The sequence below is a fragment of the Scyliorhinus torazame genome, chromosome 1, assembly GCF_047496885.1.
Source record: "Scyliorhinus torazame isolate Kashiwa2021f chromosome 1, sScyTor2.1, whole genome shotgun sequence".
Taxonomy (NCBI): Eukaryota; Metazoa; Chordata; class Chondrichthyes; order Carcharhiniformes; family Scyliorhinidae; genus Scyliorhinus; species Scyliorhinus torazame.
Window position 1 is genome coordinate 56,418,628 of NC_092707.1, and position 14,434 is coordinate 56,433,061.

Genomic DNA, 14,434 nt, shown 5'->3' on the forward strand with positions numbered 1-14,434 from the left:
AACCTCTTTCCCTATGTTTATCACATCCAATACTTCACACAATATCTGCATCGTCCATCTCTTTTGTGAAGAGAGATGCAAAGTATTAGTTGAAAACTAGACCAACATCTGCTGTCTCAACATATAGGTAATCTTTTTGGCCTTTTGTGTGCTTTACTCTTTCCTTGGTTATGCTCTTATTCAGGGTTGTCCATCCTTTTTGCTTGTGGGACACATTTCCAGCTGTTTCTCACTCAAGGGGCCAATGGTCAGATTTTGGAAAGGTACATGAATTTTTAAAAAGCTTGCTCACTATAAATGTCCAAGCAATAAATTGATATTTATTAAAAAGAATTAATTAATAAAGATGACCATTAGAATTTAAGAGTGTGTGTGTCCAGCTCACTCCCAATCTCAGAGTGCTCACTCATTCATACTTGCCCACTGTGATTGTGGGGTGGGTGTGTTTATGAGTGAGGGTGAGTGAGAATCCTGAGATTGGGAGAGAGCCAGGCCCACACACACTCACTGTCTTCCACTTCTTCCCCCCCTCCCACCGCCACACACACACACAGTCTTCCGCTTCTCCACCACCCCCCCTCCCACCGCCACACACACATTTTCTCTCCCACCCACCTGCACTCTCATACTGCCTCTCCCATGCAGCCTCCCCCCGCTATTTCTTTTACAATTCTAAATGAAGGCCAAGTCCTGGGGATTCATTGAATTTTAGATCCTTGGGTTACTCTGCTAGTCTTAATTACCTTAATTTTCTCACTATTTTTAGTGCTTAGTTTACGGTTTATTTTTGGCAGGTAACTTGTGACTTCTATGGTGAAGACAGAAAATATTTGTTCAATATCTCTGCCATTTTCTCATTCTCCATAGAATCCTTATAGTGCAGAAGGTGAGTCTGCACCAACCCTCCGAAAGAGCACCCTATGCCCACTCATCTGCCTTATCCCCATAACCCCACCTAATCTGGACACTAAGGGGCAATTTAACATGACTCAATCCACCTAACCTGCACATCTGTAGACTGTGGATGAAACCAGAGCACCTGGAGGAAGCCCACACAGACACGGGGAGAACATGCAAACTCCACACAGTCACCCAAGGCCAGAATTGAACCCGGGTCCTTGGTGCGGTGATGCAGCAGTGCTAACCACTGTGCCACCCTCCTCCTTATAAGCCAAAAGTTGATAAATATTATAATTTTAGGCTGAGGGGCTGTTTTGAGGAAGTAATTTTGTTAACAGATAAAAACTAACATAAAACCTTTTCTTTAGGCAACAATCTTATGTGATATAATTGTCCTGTACTTCTTAAAAAAAAGAAATTACTACAAAGAAAAGAAATACAAGTTTGTTGAAGATTATGAATTGGTAAGTCCACAAAAATAATGTTCATCTTACTGGCTGAGGTGGTTTATCTGTTCCTCATGCAGTCACTTTTTAAGTTCAGCATTAAATCAGTCGTAAAAATATTATTTTTGTGTGATCAATTCAAATCTAATTCATTTAACAGCATTCAAAATGATTAGCATTATTGGCAACAGTTGAGGTATATGACGGATAAAAAGGAATCGCTATTGGACACCTCAATGGATTTTATTTTCTCTACTTTTTTTTTATTCAACAAATTTTCACCAATTTTACAATACAAAACCCCACAGCCTACCCAAACACCCCACCCGTTAACAGTAACCAACTCCCAAAAATGCATGATGAACAAACCCCAACAGTTGTAGAACCCTTCACTCGTCCCCCTCAGAGCAAACTTCACCTTTTCCAGGGTCAGAACCCCAGTAGGTCCCCCCCGCCACGTCGAGGCACAGGTGGAGAAGCTGACCTCCACCCAAACAAGACTCGCCTACGAGCAATCAGCGAGGCGAAGACTAATCATCTGACCCCCCCCCCGCCTCCATTGCTGATCGGACACCCCGAATATGGCTTCCAGGGGACAGGGCTCCATGTCAACATGTAAAACCCCCGAAATGGTGCTGAACACTGTTCTCCAAAACCTTTCTAGCTTTGGGTAGGGCCAAAACATATGTACATGATTCGCAGTTTATTTTCTCGACTGAAAGTTTAAAATATACTGCAATTAATTATTTTGTTTCCATAAAATATAAAACCATTACTGTGAAGAAAACAAAAAGATCGAAAGATTTGATAATCATTTTACAATGTGTCGCAGCTTTTCAAATATTACTGCAATTCTTTTTTTCCAAACGCACAAATATGATTTAAGAAAATCATGAGACGTATTATTCAAAAGCAAAGTAAATGTTATATTTAATTACAATATGCACTGTCCGAAAAACATTACATTTAAAAAAAAAATTAGGTTTTCATAAAATATCAATAACGAAATGAAAAAGGAACCCAACAGGTGCAGAAAAACAACCCTCCATACGCCCCTCCCCCCCCCCCCCCGTACATCAATAATAAATTAACATTAACACCCCGACTTAATACAAGTATATACACCCCCTCAGACCCTCCAGTGTAAATAACAAAAACAAAAATAAAAGTTCCCCCCCCCCCCCCGAGTTGCTTCTGCCATTGACCAATGTCTATTGCTCTGCCCGGAAGTCTAAGAACAGTTGCTACCGCCTAAAGAACCCTTGTACCGACCCTCTCAAGAGAATTTCACCCTCTCCAATTTAATAAACCCTGCCATATCGTTGATCCAGGATTCCACGCTTGGGGGCCTCGCATCCTTCCACTGAAGAATCCTTCGCCGGGCTACCAGGGACACAAAGGCCAGAATTCCGGCCTCTTTCGCCTCCTGCACTCCCGGCTCCTCTGCGACCCCAAATATTGCGAGCCCCGAGCCCGGCTTGACCCTGGATCCTACCACCCCCCACAACGTCCTCGCTACGCCCTTCCAAAATTCCTCCAGCGCTGGGCATGCCCAGAACATATGGGTGTGATTTGCTGGGCTCCCTGAGCACCTGACACACCTGTCCTCACCCCCAAAAAACCAACTCATCCTTGTCACGGTCATGTGTGCCCTGTGCAGCACCTTAAACTGTATGAGGCTGAGCCTCGCGCACGATGAGGAAGAGTTCACCCTCCCCAGGGCATCTGCCCACGTCCCTTCCTCAATTTCCTCTCCCAACTCCTCCCACTTACCTTATACCTCCACCACCGAGGCCTCCTCCTCCTTCTGCATCACGCGATAAGTTTCCGAGATCCCCCCCATTCCCCCCCCCCCCACCGAGAGCACCCTGTCCTGTACTGTGTGTGGCCGTAGCCGCAGGAATTCCGCCACCTGCCATCTGGCAAACGCCCTTACCTGTAAGTACCTGAAGGTGTTCCCCGGGGGGAGCCCGTACCTCTCCTCCAGCTCACCCAGGCTCGCGAACTTCCCGTCCATAAACAGGTCCCCCAACTTTCGTATCCCTGCCCTGTGCCACCCCGCAAATCCTCCACCTGTTCTTCCTGGAGCAAACCGGTGGTTCCCCCGAAATGGGGTCCCCGCCGAGGCCCCCACTTCCCCCCTGTGCTGCCTCCACTGCCCCCACATTTTGAGGGCAGCCACCACCACCGGGCTCGTGGTATATCTCCTTGGAGGGAGCGGCAGCGGCGCCGTTGCCAGCGCACCCAGACTCGTATCCACACAAGACGCCGTCTCCAGCCTCTTCTATGCAGCCCCCTCCCCCTCCATCACCCACTTGCGCACCATCGTTGCATTGGCGGCCCAGTAGTATCCACAGAGGTTGGGTAGCGCCAGTCCCCCCCTATCTCTACTCCGCTCCAGGAACACCCTTCTCACCCTCGGAGTCCCTTGCGCCCACACAAACCCCATTATACTCCTGTTAACCCGCATGAAAAAAGCCTTCGGGATAAACACGGAGAGGCACTGGAACAGGAACAAAAACCTTGGGAGCACCGTCATTTTGATTGACTGCACCCTACCCGCCAAGGATAGCGGCAACACGTCCCACCTCGAACTCCTCCTCCATTTGCTCCACCAGCCTTGTAAAATTAAGCCTATGCAGGGCCCCCCCAGCTCCTGGCCACCTGGACTCCCAGACACCTGAAGCTCCTCTCCGCCTTTTTTAGTGGGAGCTCGCCAATCCCCCTCTCCTGGTCCCCTGGATGAACTACGAACAGCTCGCTCTTCCCCATATTGAGCTTGTACCCCGAAAAGTCCCCGAATTTCCTAAGAATCCTCATTACCTCCGGAATTCCTCCCACCTGGTCCACCACATACAGCAGCAGGTCATCCGCATAAAGTGACACCCTGTGCTCCTCCCCACCACGCACCAACCCCCTCCAGTTCCTTGACTCCCTCAGTGCCATAGCCAGGGGTTTAATCGCCAGTGCGAAGAGCATGGGGGATAAGGGACACCCCTATCTCATCCTTCGGTGCAACTGAAAGTACTCGGACGTCCTCCTGTTTGTGGCCACACTCGCCATCGGGACCTCATACAACAGCATAACCCACCTGACAAACCCCTCCCCAAGTCCGAACCTCTTCAGCACCTCCCACAGGTACCCCCACTCTACCCTATCGAAGGCTTTCTCTGCGTCCATTGCCACCACTATCTCCGCCTCCCCCTCCCTCGCCGGCATCATGATAACGTTCAAAAGCCTCCGTACATTCGCGTTCAACTGCCTCCCTTTCACAAACCCAGTCTGGTCTTCGTGGATGATCTGCGGCACACAATCCTCAAGGCTAAGACCTTCGCCAGCACCTTGGCATCTACGTTTAGCAACTAAATCGGCCTGTAAGACCCACACTGCAGGGGATCCTTGTCCCGCTTCAGGATCAAGGAGATCAGTGCCCGGGACATCGTCGGGGGCAAAGCCCCCCCCCCTCCCTTGCCTTATTGAAGGTCCGAACTAACAGCGGGCCCAACAGGTCCATATATATTTTATAGAATTTGACCGGGAAACCATCCGGCCCCGGTGCCTTCCCCGCCTGCATGCTTCCTATCCCATTGATCAGCTCTTCCAGCCAAATCGGGGCCCCCAATCCTTCTTCCACCTCTGGAAACCTCAATTGGTTCAGGAAGCGGCCCATCCCTCCCTCCTCCCGTGGGGGCTCGGATCAGTACAATTCCTCGTAGAAGTCCCTGAAGACCCCATTGATGCCAGCTCCACTCCCCCTCCCGTCCTTAACTCCCCCGATCTCCCTAGCTGCGTCCCGCTTCCGAAGCTGATGCGCCAGCATCCGGCTTGCCTTTTCCCCATACTCGTAAATCGCCCCCTGGGCCTTCCTCCACTGCACCTCCGCCTTCCTGGTGGTCACCAGGTTAAATTCGGCCTGGAGGCTACGCCTCTTCCTCAACAATCCTTCCTCGGGCTCCTCCGTATACCTCCTGTCTACCACCCTTACCATCTCCCCCACCAGCCTCTCCCTCTCCCCCCCGCTCCTTGTGGGCCCTAATGGAGATCAGCTCTCCCCTCACCACCGCCTTCAGTGCCTCCCACACCATCCCCACTTAGACCTCCCCGTTGTCATTGGTCTCCAGGTACCTCTCTATACTTCCTCGGACCCGCTCGCTCATCTCCTTGTCCGCCAACAGCCCCACCTCCAAGCGCCACAGCGGGCGCTGGTCCTTCTCCTCCCCATCTCCAAGTCCACCCAATGCGGGGCGTGGTCCGAAATGGCTATTGCCGAATACTCAGTATCCTCTACTCTCGCTATCAGCGCCCTACTCAAGATGAAAAAGTCAATTCGGGAATAAGCCTGATGGACATGTGAAAAGAATGAAAATTCCCTAGCCACCGGCCTTGCAAATCTCCAAGGGTCCACCCCTACCATCTGGTCCATAAACCCCCTCAGCACTCTAGCCGTCGCTGGCTTCCTACCCGTCCTAGACCTGGAGCGATCCAGCACCGTGTTAAAGTCTCCCCCATTATCAGGCCCCCCCACTTCCAAGTCTGGGATCCGACCCAACATACGCCGCATAAAACCCGCATCGTCCCAGTTCGGGGCATACACATTGACCAGTACCACCCTCTCTCCCTGCAACTTACCACTTACCATTATGTACCTGCCGCCATTATCTGCCACAATGCTCGACGCCTCAAACAACACCTTCTTTCCCACCAAGATCGCCACCCCTCGATTTTTGGCATCCAGCCCCGAGTGAAACACCTGACCTACCCACCCTTTCCTCAATCTTACCTGGTCTGCCACCTCCAGGTGGGTCTCCTGAAGCATAGCCACATCCGCCTCGAGCCCCTTCAGGTGCGCGAACACGCGGGCCCGCTTAACCGGCCCATTCAGTCCCCTTACATTCCAGGTTATCAGCCGGATCAGGGGGCTACCCACCCCCCTCCCCCGCCGGCCAGCCACGCGCCCGCACCCCACACTCGGCCCGTTCCCCACAGCGGCATACCTCCGTCTTGCGCCCCCCCCCACTCGCTCCAGCTCCTCCTTGTCCATAGCAGCAGCAACTCGATTTCCCCCCCCCCCCCCCCCCCCCCGTGGCTAGGACCCATCCTAGCTGATTTACTCCCCCCATTGCACTTCCGCAAGTCAGCTGACGCCTGCCGACCCCGGCCACTCCCGCTTCTCCGTCGACTCCTCCCATTGTGTGGCACACCCTCCTCTCCCGTCCCCATCCATAGGCTCTCCCCCTCCCCCTTCCGTTCTAAGCGCGGGAAATAACCCTCGCTTCCCCGCCCCGGCCCCACCCCCTCCAGTCTTCAGCACGGGAAAATGCCCGCGCTTTCCACCTACCAGGCCCTGCCACCTCTGACGCAGGTCCTTTTACAGGCCCGGTCCCCTCACCCCTGGCTCGGGCCTCCCCCTCCCCCGCGGGGCCCCATCTCACCTCCAAGAGCCCCCCCGACCAACCCAACCAAAACAGTGCCCAACCCGCCCCAGCCACCCTCACCAACCCAAAAGAGAAAAAACAAAGAAAAAGAAACCCGGAGCAATACAAAGGCCCCCCCCCCTCAAAACAAAAATAAACGTAGCATATCAACCGCAGTCCCCAATCACCCGTCCAGACCCTCAATCTGTGTCCAACCTCTCGGCCTGAACAAAGGCCCACACCTCCTCCGGAGACTCAAAGTAATGGTGCCGGTCCTTGTAGGTAACCCACAGTTGCGCCGGCTGCAACATGCCAAATTTCACCGCCTTCCTATGCAGCACCGCCTTCACTAGATTGTACCAGGCCCTCCTCTTCGCCACCTCCGCACTCCAGTTCTGATATATCCGAACCTCCGCGTTCTCCCACCTGCTGCTCCTCTCCTTCTTGGCCCATCCGAGCACACACTCCCGATCGACGAACCAATGGAACCTCACCAGCACCGCCCCCGGAGGCTCGTTAGCCTTGGGCCTCCTCACCAGCACTCTATGGGCCCCTTCCAGCTCCAGGGGCCTCTGGAAGGACCCCGCCCCCATCAGCGAGTTCAACATGGTGACCACATAGGCCCCCACGTCCAGCCCCTCCGGGAGTCCCAGAATCCGCAGATTCTTCCACCTCGACCGATTCTCCATCTCCTCGAACCGCTCCTGCCATTTCTTGTGGAGCGCCTTTACCCCCAGGCCTAAGATCTCGTCCTCATTGTCCGAGATCTTTTGTCGAGTCTCGCGGATCGCCACTCCCTGGGCCGTCTGTGTCTCCAGCAGCTTATCAATAGACGCCTTCATCGGCTCTAGCAGGTCCGTTTTAATCTCTCTGAAGCAGCGCTGGATACCCTCCTGCTGCTCTTCTGCCCACTGCATCCACGCTGCCTGGTCTCCACCCGCCGCCATTTTGTCCTTCTTCCCTCGCACCTTCTTCGGGTCCACCACCACCTTTTTTGTTGCCCCGCTCCTAGTTGAAGCTATATACTGATGGGGAGTTGTTGTAGACTCCTTCCCACACCGGGAAATGTCGAAAAAGTGCCGTTGGGGGCCCTGAAAAGAGCCCAAAAGTCATTTTTTGCGGGAGCTGCCGAATGTGCGACTTAGCTCCGCATAGCCGCAACCAGAAGTCTCAAAACGTTACATTTTAAGCAACATTCCTTCGAATCAGACCATGTGTGATGGAGGATTATAGAAAAGTATAAAATTCTTGAATTACAGTTATTACCGGTTGTAAAATTATAGCAAACAAAATCTATGGAAGTGAATAACATTGTATTTCATGTTAAAAGGGTATTGAATCCCAAGATTCATATGGAGCCATACAGAATTCCGGAAACACACCCTGACACCTGTCCTGTAATCTGTAATTGCACAACTGAATTTTTCTTCTTGGCTCTTGACTAACAAGTCCATTTTAAAGCTGTAAATACATTTTATTAATAAGCTTAACTTGAAGAGCTTAATCAACAACTTTAAAGGAAAAGTGTTATATACTGGAATGTATAATTTTGTTACTTTGTAGATTCTGAAAATAAAAGAAATTCAGCACCACTATTTCACCTGGATAAAACATTTTAAAAATGTGATTAAAGACAACCAAATCTACCGAATATGACTTAAGATTTTTGTTGTTCACGTGGAACAAAAACTGCCAAGGTGGGAGTAATAAGGGGAGATTTTACTTTCTGACACCCTGGGAGTGGTGTTGGAGGGGGTGTAGAATGGTGCTCCAGTAGCTTCCTGGAAGTCAGCCTTTCTTCATATGCTGTGGAACTTTAACTCCAGACCGTGAGAGATTTTGCCCTGACAGTTTCCTCACTTGGAAATCAACCTAATTGACTCTGGTTTCCATTTGGGCGGGTAGCATTTTGGAGGAGGCCACAGGTCTAATTTCTGACCATGACAGGGGAAAGGGTCCGATCCTGCGGGTGAATTGTAGGGAAGGGCAGGTGAGTTGGAGGGATTTGATAGTGGGGGCACTTGGGAGGACCAGATGGAAGTACCCCTACTGCTCCTGGCCCACAAAGAGTGCTGAGAAGCGCATTCTCCCTGAAGCTGCCATTCCCTCACTGCAACTACCAAGGAGGCTGGGAAACCCAGCTGGCCACATTAAAACAGCAAAGTACCTCGTTTAAAATACCAATTCACCACTGGGAGTGGGCTGGCTTAACCAAACTCAGTAAAACCAAGAAGCCAATGAGTTGGAGCCAGCTTCCCAAAGTGCTCAGAATGTTTGCCCATTGAAGCCTTCCACCGCACCAAATCTTATCTGCTCACCCATATTATAATTCCCGTTATCTCCCAGTCAGGTGGCTACTTATTTAAAATCCTACCGATGTGGAAATTGATCATATTCTCAAAAGGTGATATTTTTTTTCCAGTTTCTGTCTGGACTAGCAATGTAATTAGAATCATAGAATTGTTACAGCACAGCGGTCATTCTTTCTTTCAAGTCCATGTTAGCTCTCGAACAGCAATTCAGCTACTCACTCCCCTACCCTTCCTCCGTAACCCTGCACCTATATTTTTATCTTCTAATGCTTCACGTGTCATCTTCGTTCTTTGACAATCACCTCAAATCTGTGTCCTCTGGTTCGTGATACCTCGATTTTTGAGTATGATGGTAAGAAAAAAGGGAGAATTTATTTGCTGTGAAGTGACATTGAAGGCAGCCATGAAATCTGAACATGTCGGAGACCTACCACTGAAGAAGAAATTTTGATGGAGACAGTGAATGGGGGGGCCTAGAAAAAAATGAGAATTGTGAGGAAGTAACATGAAAATGTAAAGTTTAATTTTTTTTAAAGAGTGTAGGTGAGCTAGAAAAAACAGATTGGTGATCCTCCGAAGTGATCTGCTTGTCAAAATACCTGTTTTAAATAAAACTATGGTCACAACTTCTGTTTATCAGACTTCCTTTCAGTTAGATTCACTGTGTAGAACACAAGAAAGCATCCTACAAGACCAGTAAATGGTATTTACTGAACACAAACTAATTGATTCACCTCCGTACGCATGACTCTTTTTTCACAAACCAAAGTGATTAAATGCACCAAAAGATTAAATTGCTGAAAAACTTTTAGAAGTACTGAATTAAAATGTAAAACCTTTCTGGCAGATCTTTTCCTAAATAACATCAATCTTTGGCATTTTTATTTGATTCCGGCGCCTGTTCGGGTACACAGAGGGAGAATTCAGAATGACCAAATTACCTAATAGCACATCTTTCGAGACTTGTGGGAGGTAACCGGAGCACCCAGAGGAAACCCACGTTGACACCGGGAGAACGTGCAGACTCCGCACAGACAGTGACCCAAGCCGGGAATCGACCCTGGGACCCTGGCGCTGTGAAGCCATAGTGCCAACCACTATGCTTCTGTACTGCCCCTTAAAACTGTTTGAACAATTGGTTTACATTAATAAAGAATATCCTAATCTTAACTTTTAAAATATCGTTTTGATGGCTGATATGGATGCAGAGCTGGTGTATAGGATGAGAACTACTGCTCATGTGGACTGGCATGGCTGAATGGCATGTTTGCGTTGTAATTTCTATAGAAATTAACATACTTTATTGACAGAGGACTCGCAAAGTCAACTGTCCTTCAAATTTACAATAAATGACTGGAGGATGTAACAGATGAGCATAATGTTTTTAATGATGAAAATATCACACAGTTTAATGCAGAGTATAAATAAGTTTTAGAACTGCCTGATTAGAATCAATAAAATCCCAACACAAATTACTTTTCAAGCATTTCCATTACATAATTTTCACAAATATCACTTTACTATGCAACCTACAGTGAAAAGTTAACTATATTTGAATAGATGCAGTGCTTCCAGCTCCCCAAATAATGGCTGTATTTCAACACTTTAGATAATGCTTGCATTTAATTTACTTATTTTATCTATTCATGGAAAATAAAAGCTTTTAGTAATGGAATACTGGATGAAACAGCCAGAGCCAAAGTTTTAATATCAGAGACAATTTGGAGAGCATCTATTCTAAGTATGCATGGATGTAACTGATAATTAAGTATATTTACTATTTTCATTGGTACATAATAGATAATATTTGGCCACTGTATAAAACTTAAGCATAAGAATCTGCTTCATTAAATACACATTATATTTGGCAATTCATTTGAGAAATATTGCAGCGATGTATCATAATCATAACTTTTAATTGTGCACTGAAAAATTGTCAATACCACAAAAGGATAAAAGGCCACGGTGTCCTTTGTTTCCAAAGTATGAACAGATATTTCATCATCAATAACTTGCAATAACACAGCACCTTTCACATTGCTAAACGTTCCAGGTGCTTCACATGAGCATAATCATACACAAATGTTATATTCAGCCAAAGAAGATATTAGGATGAATGATTAAAGGCTTGCTCAGAGAGGTAGGTTTTAAAGACCATCTTAAAGGAGGAGAGGTTTTACCCAAACATGTTTTACGCAGCTACATAACAATGTTTTTCTACATTAAAAATTTATATTCATAATTCTCAAATGGTGAAGTCGTTAACAGCAGGAAGTCTTTATATAAATGTAATACACAATTGCATTAAAATCACATGACCGTAAAGCATTTTTCCCTCTATACGGATTTACAAATAAAACTTCTAACAACTATTTCTATTTAATCTCTTAATACTCTGTATTATGAAAGACTCAGTGGTCCTCTACAGAACTTTCATTAGAAGTAACACCTTGAAAAGTTCACAACAAGTGTATGCAACTGCCCTCTGCTAAAATATTCAATTGATTAATTGAAGCACATTGCATACCATAGAATTGGTACTCACCATCAAGAAAAAAAAACTAAGGAATTGTTGCACTTGTCATTTTGCTTTCAAAGTACAGCTTTTATGAAAAAAGGAGACAGATTTGATAATCAAAACCAAAATGGGAGACCATACCCATAAGATGAGGCAAATTTTACAGACAACCTTGTGGCCTCTTTATACTTCAATATTTAATCTTGGGTTAAATAATGCTATAATAAATTGTGATACTGATTAATAATGCATTAAATACACTTTCCATAAGTAAACTACTTTAAAAATAAGCAAACCAGCTCATCTAGGGATCTGGCACTTCTACAAAGAACGTCCGATTATTTATGGCAACTAGGAATAAGGATTAAAATATTAAAATGTCTTTGCTACAATCACCACTTTACATTTTATGAAGCAAAATAAAGTTGAATGAACGATATGGCCCATATAAACTAGCCTATGAAATATTATGAAAACTAACCTAGGTTAATAAGGTACATTATTTTTTGATATTGTAGTACTTTAGATGAGGATATTACCTTGTAAATATAGAGCTGAAAAAGATTAAACCCAGATCTGAACATTGAGCTAATATTGTAAACATTTTAGAATATGCATCTTCATTCATATTATGGTGTTAAAAATCACTTTTCAAGTACCTACATTGTCCTCCATTTTAAGGAGAAATTCTGGCCCCATAGCGCCTTTAAGAAACATGCACAATTACCTTGATTCAATGCACCACAGATACTTTAAAAAAGTAAATTATCTTGTATAAAAATTTTAAATGTTAAAACTGAACATCTGTACTCATACAGCACTATTCCCATGCCTTATGCCCAAATTACCTGTGTTCCAGGCAACTAAACATTTCAAAGCATTTTCATGCAAAACCACAAAAGACATTAAAACTTCTTGTGATTTGACTGCTGCTGGGAACTTCTTCCTTGAGTGCCCTTCTAACACATTAATCTGGCCTCTGACACATCTGCCATCCCCCAGCAGCTGACTCAATCTTCTTCAGGAAACCGAAGAACATGCATAATGTTCGTTATTACATGTAGCTTCATGACAGAACTTCATCCTCTCCGACTTCTGGCAGGTCAGGACTCTTCAGACTATCTCCACTACCTTGCTTCCTGTTGAAAGAAAATATACCTCAGATCTCAGCTGCAACAAGAACATTGATAGGGAACTTTTCACCGTTTTATCACTATTCTGCTCATTGTGTGAATTTCTGGTCACAAGATGAGGAATACTAAACTGGGGGAAAATAGAATATGTATTCCACATTTGTCACCTCATAGTACAAGCATTTCCAGCTCAGATAAATAGCCAAATGGCAAATGCCACTTTAACTTCTAATCATTATTCCTACTGAATATATGTGAAAGCTCTTAGCAATGTGAAAAATTACCAGTAGTCTTGAGATGTGGAAACATATTTTTATCAACATGCCACAAGGAACCTATCTAATGGATTTAGTCTTTAACAAAGTTTTATGCGTTCAATGCATGAAGAAATCTCCCACACACCATCATAGTTAACAACTACTTACATTTGCAAAGAGTCATCCAGATTCGAAACTTTAGCTCCCTTCTCTCTCCACAGATGCTCGCAAACCTGCTGAGTCTGTCTAGTAATTTGCTTTTATTTACTTACATTTATGTAATGTCTTTAACCTAGTAAATCATCCCAAGGCAATTTATGGGATAAAAGCAATTACTGTGGATGCTGGGATCTGAAACAAAAACAGAAAATACTGGACAATCTCAGCAGGTCTGACAGCATCTGTGGAGAGAAAAGGGAGCTAACGTTTCGAGAAGGCATAGAATCTCTGTGGGTAGAGGTGAGGAATTGCAAAGTTAAAAAGACAGTGATGGGAGTTATGTACAGGCCCCCTAGCAGTAGTCAGGATGTGGGGCAGAAAATAAATCAGGAGATAGAAAAAGCATGTAGAAAAGGCAATATTACAGTTATCATGGGGGACTTTGATATGCAAATGGTCTGGGAAAATCAGGTCGGTAGTTGATCCCAAGAAAATGAATTTATGGAATGTCTAAGAGATGTTTTTTTGGAGCAGCTTGTGACAGAGCCTACTAGGGAACAGGCAATTCTGGATTTGGTGATGTGTAATGAGGCAGACTTGAGTAGGGAACTTTTAAGGTGAAGGAACACTTAGGGAGCAGTGACCACAATACGATAGAATTTACCCTGCAGTTTGAGAGAAGCTGTAATCAGATCATAGAATAATAGAATTTACAGTGCAGGAGGAGGCCATTCGGCCCATCGAGTCTGCACGGCTCTTGGAAAGAGCACCCTACTTAAGCCCACGTAACCCAGTAACTCCACCTCACCTTTTTGGACCCTAAGGGCAATTTATCATGGCCAATCCACCTAACCTGCACATCTTTGGACTGTGGGAGGAAACAGGAGCACGGGGAGGAAACCCACGCAGACACGGAGAGAACGTGAAGACTCTGCACAGACAGTGACCCAGCCGGGAAGACTGAAACTTATAGACCGGTTAGCCTGACTTTGGTCATTGGTAAGATTTTAGAGTGCATTATTAAAGATGAGATCGTGGAGTACTTGGAAGCATTTGATAAAATAGGACTGAGTCAGCGCGGCTTCATCAAGGGGAGGTCATGTCTGACAAATCGGTTAGAGTTCTTTGAGGAAGTAACAAGAAAGTTAGACAAAGGAAAACCGGTGGACGTGATTTATTTAGATTTCCAGAAGCCTTTGACAAGGTGCCGCATAGGAGACTGTTAAATAAGTTAAAAGCCCATGGTGTTCAGGGTAAGATCCTGGCATGGATAGAGGATTGGCTGACTGGCAGAA

At 46.2% G+C, this 14,434-nt stretch overlaps 2 protein-coding genes across 6 annotated transcripts in view; one reads left to right on the top strand and one right to left on the bottom strand.

The window, feature by feature from the left end:
• Nucleotides 1-8,406, top strand: part of LOC140407945 (P2X purinoceptor 4-like) — a 137,795-nt gene extending 129,389 nt beyond the window's left edge. For both annotated transcript variants that reach the window (XM_072495129.1, XM_072495128.1), the window contains 2 exons: nucleotides 1,269-1,364; nucleotides 8,091-8,406. In XM_072495129.1, the coding sequence (XP_072351230.1) occupies nucleotides 1,269-1,364; nucleotides 8,091-8,147 (153 nt within the window). In that variant the 3' untranslated portion in view covers nucleotides 8,148-8,406. The remainder of the gene's footprint in view (nucleotides 1-1,268; nucleotides 1,365-8,090) is intronic.
• Nucleotides 8,407-10,435: 2,029 nt separating this feature from the next.
• The window catches only part of LOC140407971 (calcium/calmodulin-dependent protein kinase kinase 2-like), a 217,390-nt gene continuing 213,391 nt past the window's right edge, over nucleotides 10,436-14,434 (bottom strand). For all 4 annotated transcript variants that reach the window (XM_072495131.1, XM_072495132.1, XM_072495130.1 and 1 more), the window contains one exon: nucleotides 10,436-12,729. In XM_072495131.1, the coding sequence (XP_072351232.1) occupies nucleotides 12,657-12,729 (73 nt within the window). In that variant the 3' untranslated portion in view covers nucleotides 10,436-12,656. The remainder of the gene's footprint in view (nucleotides 12,730-14,434) is intronic.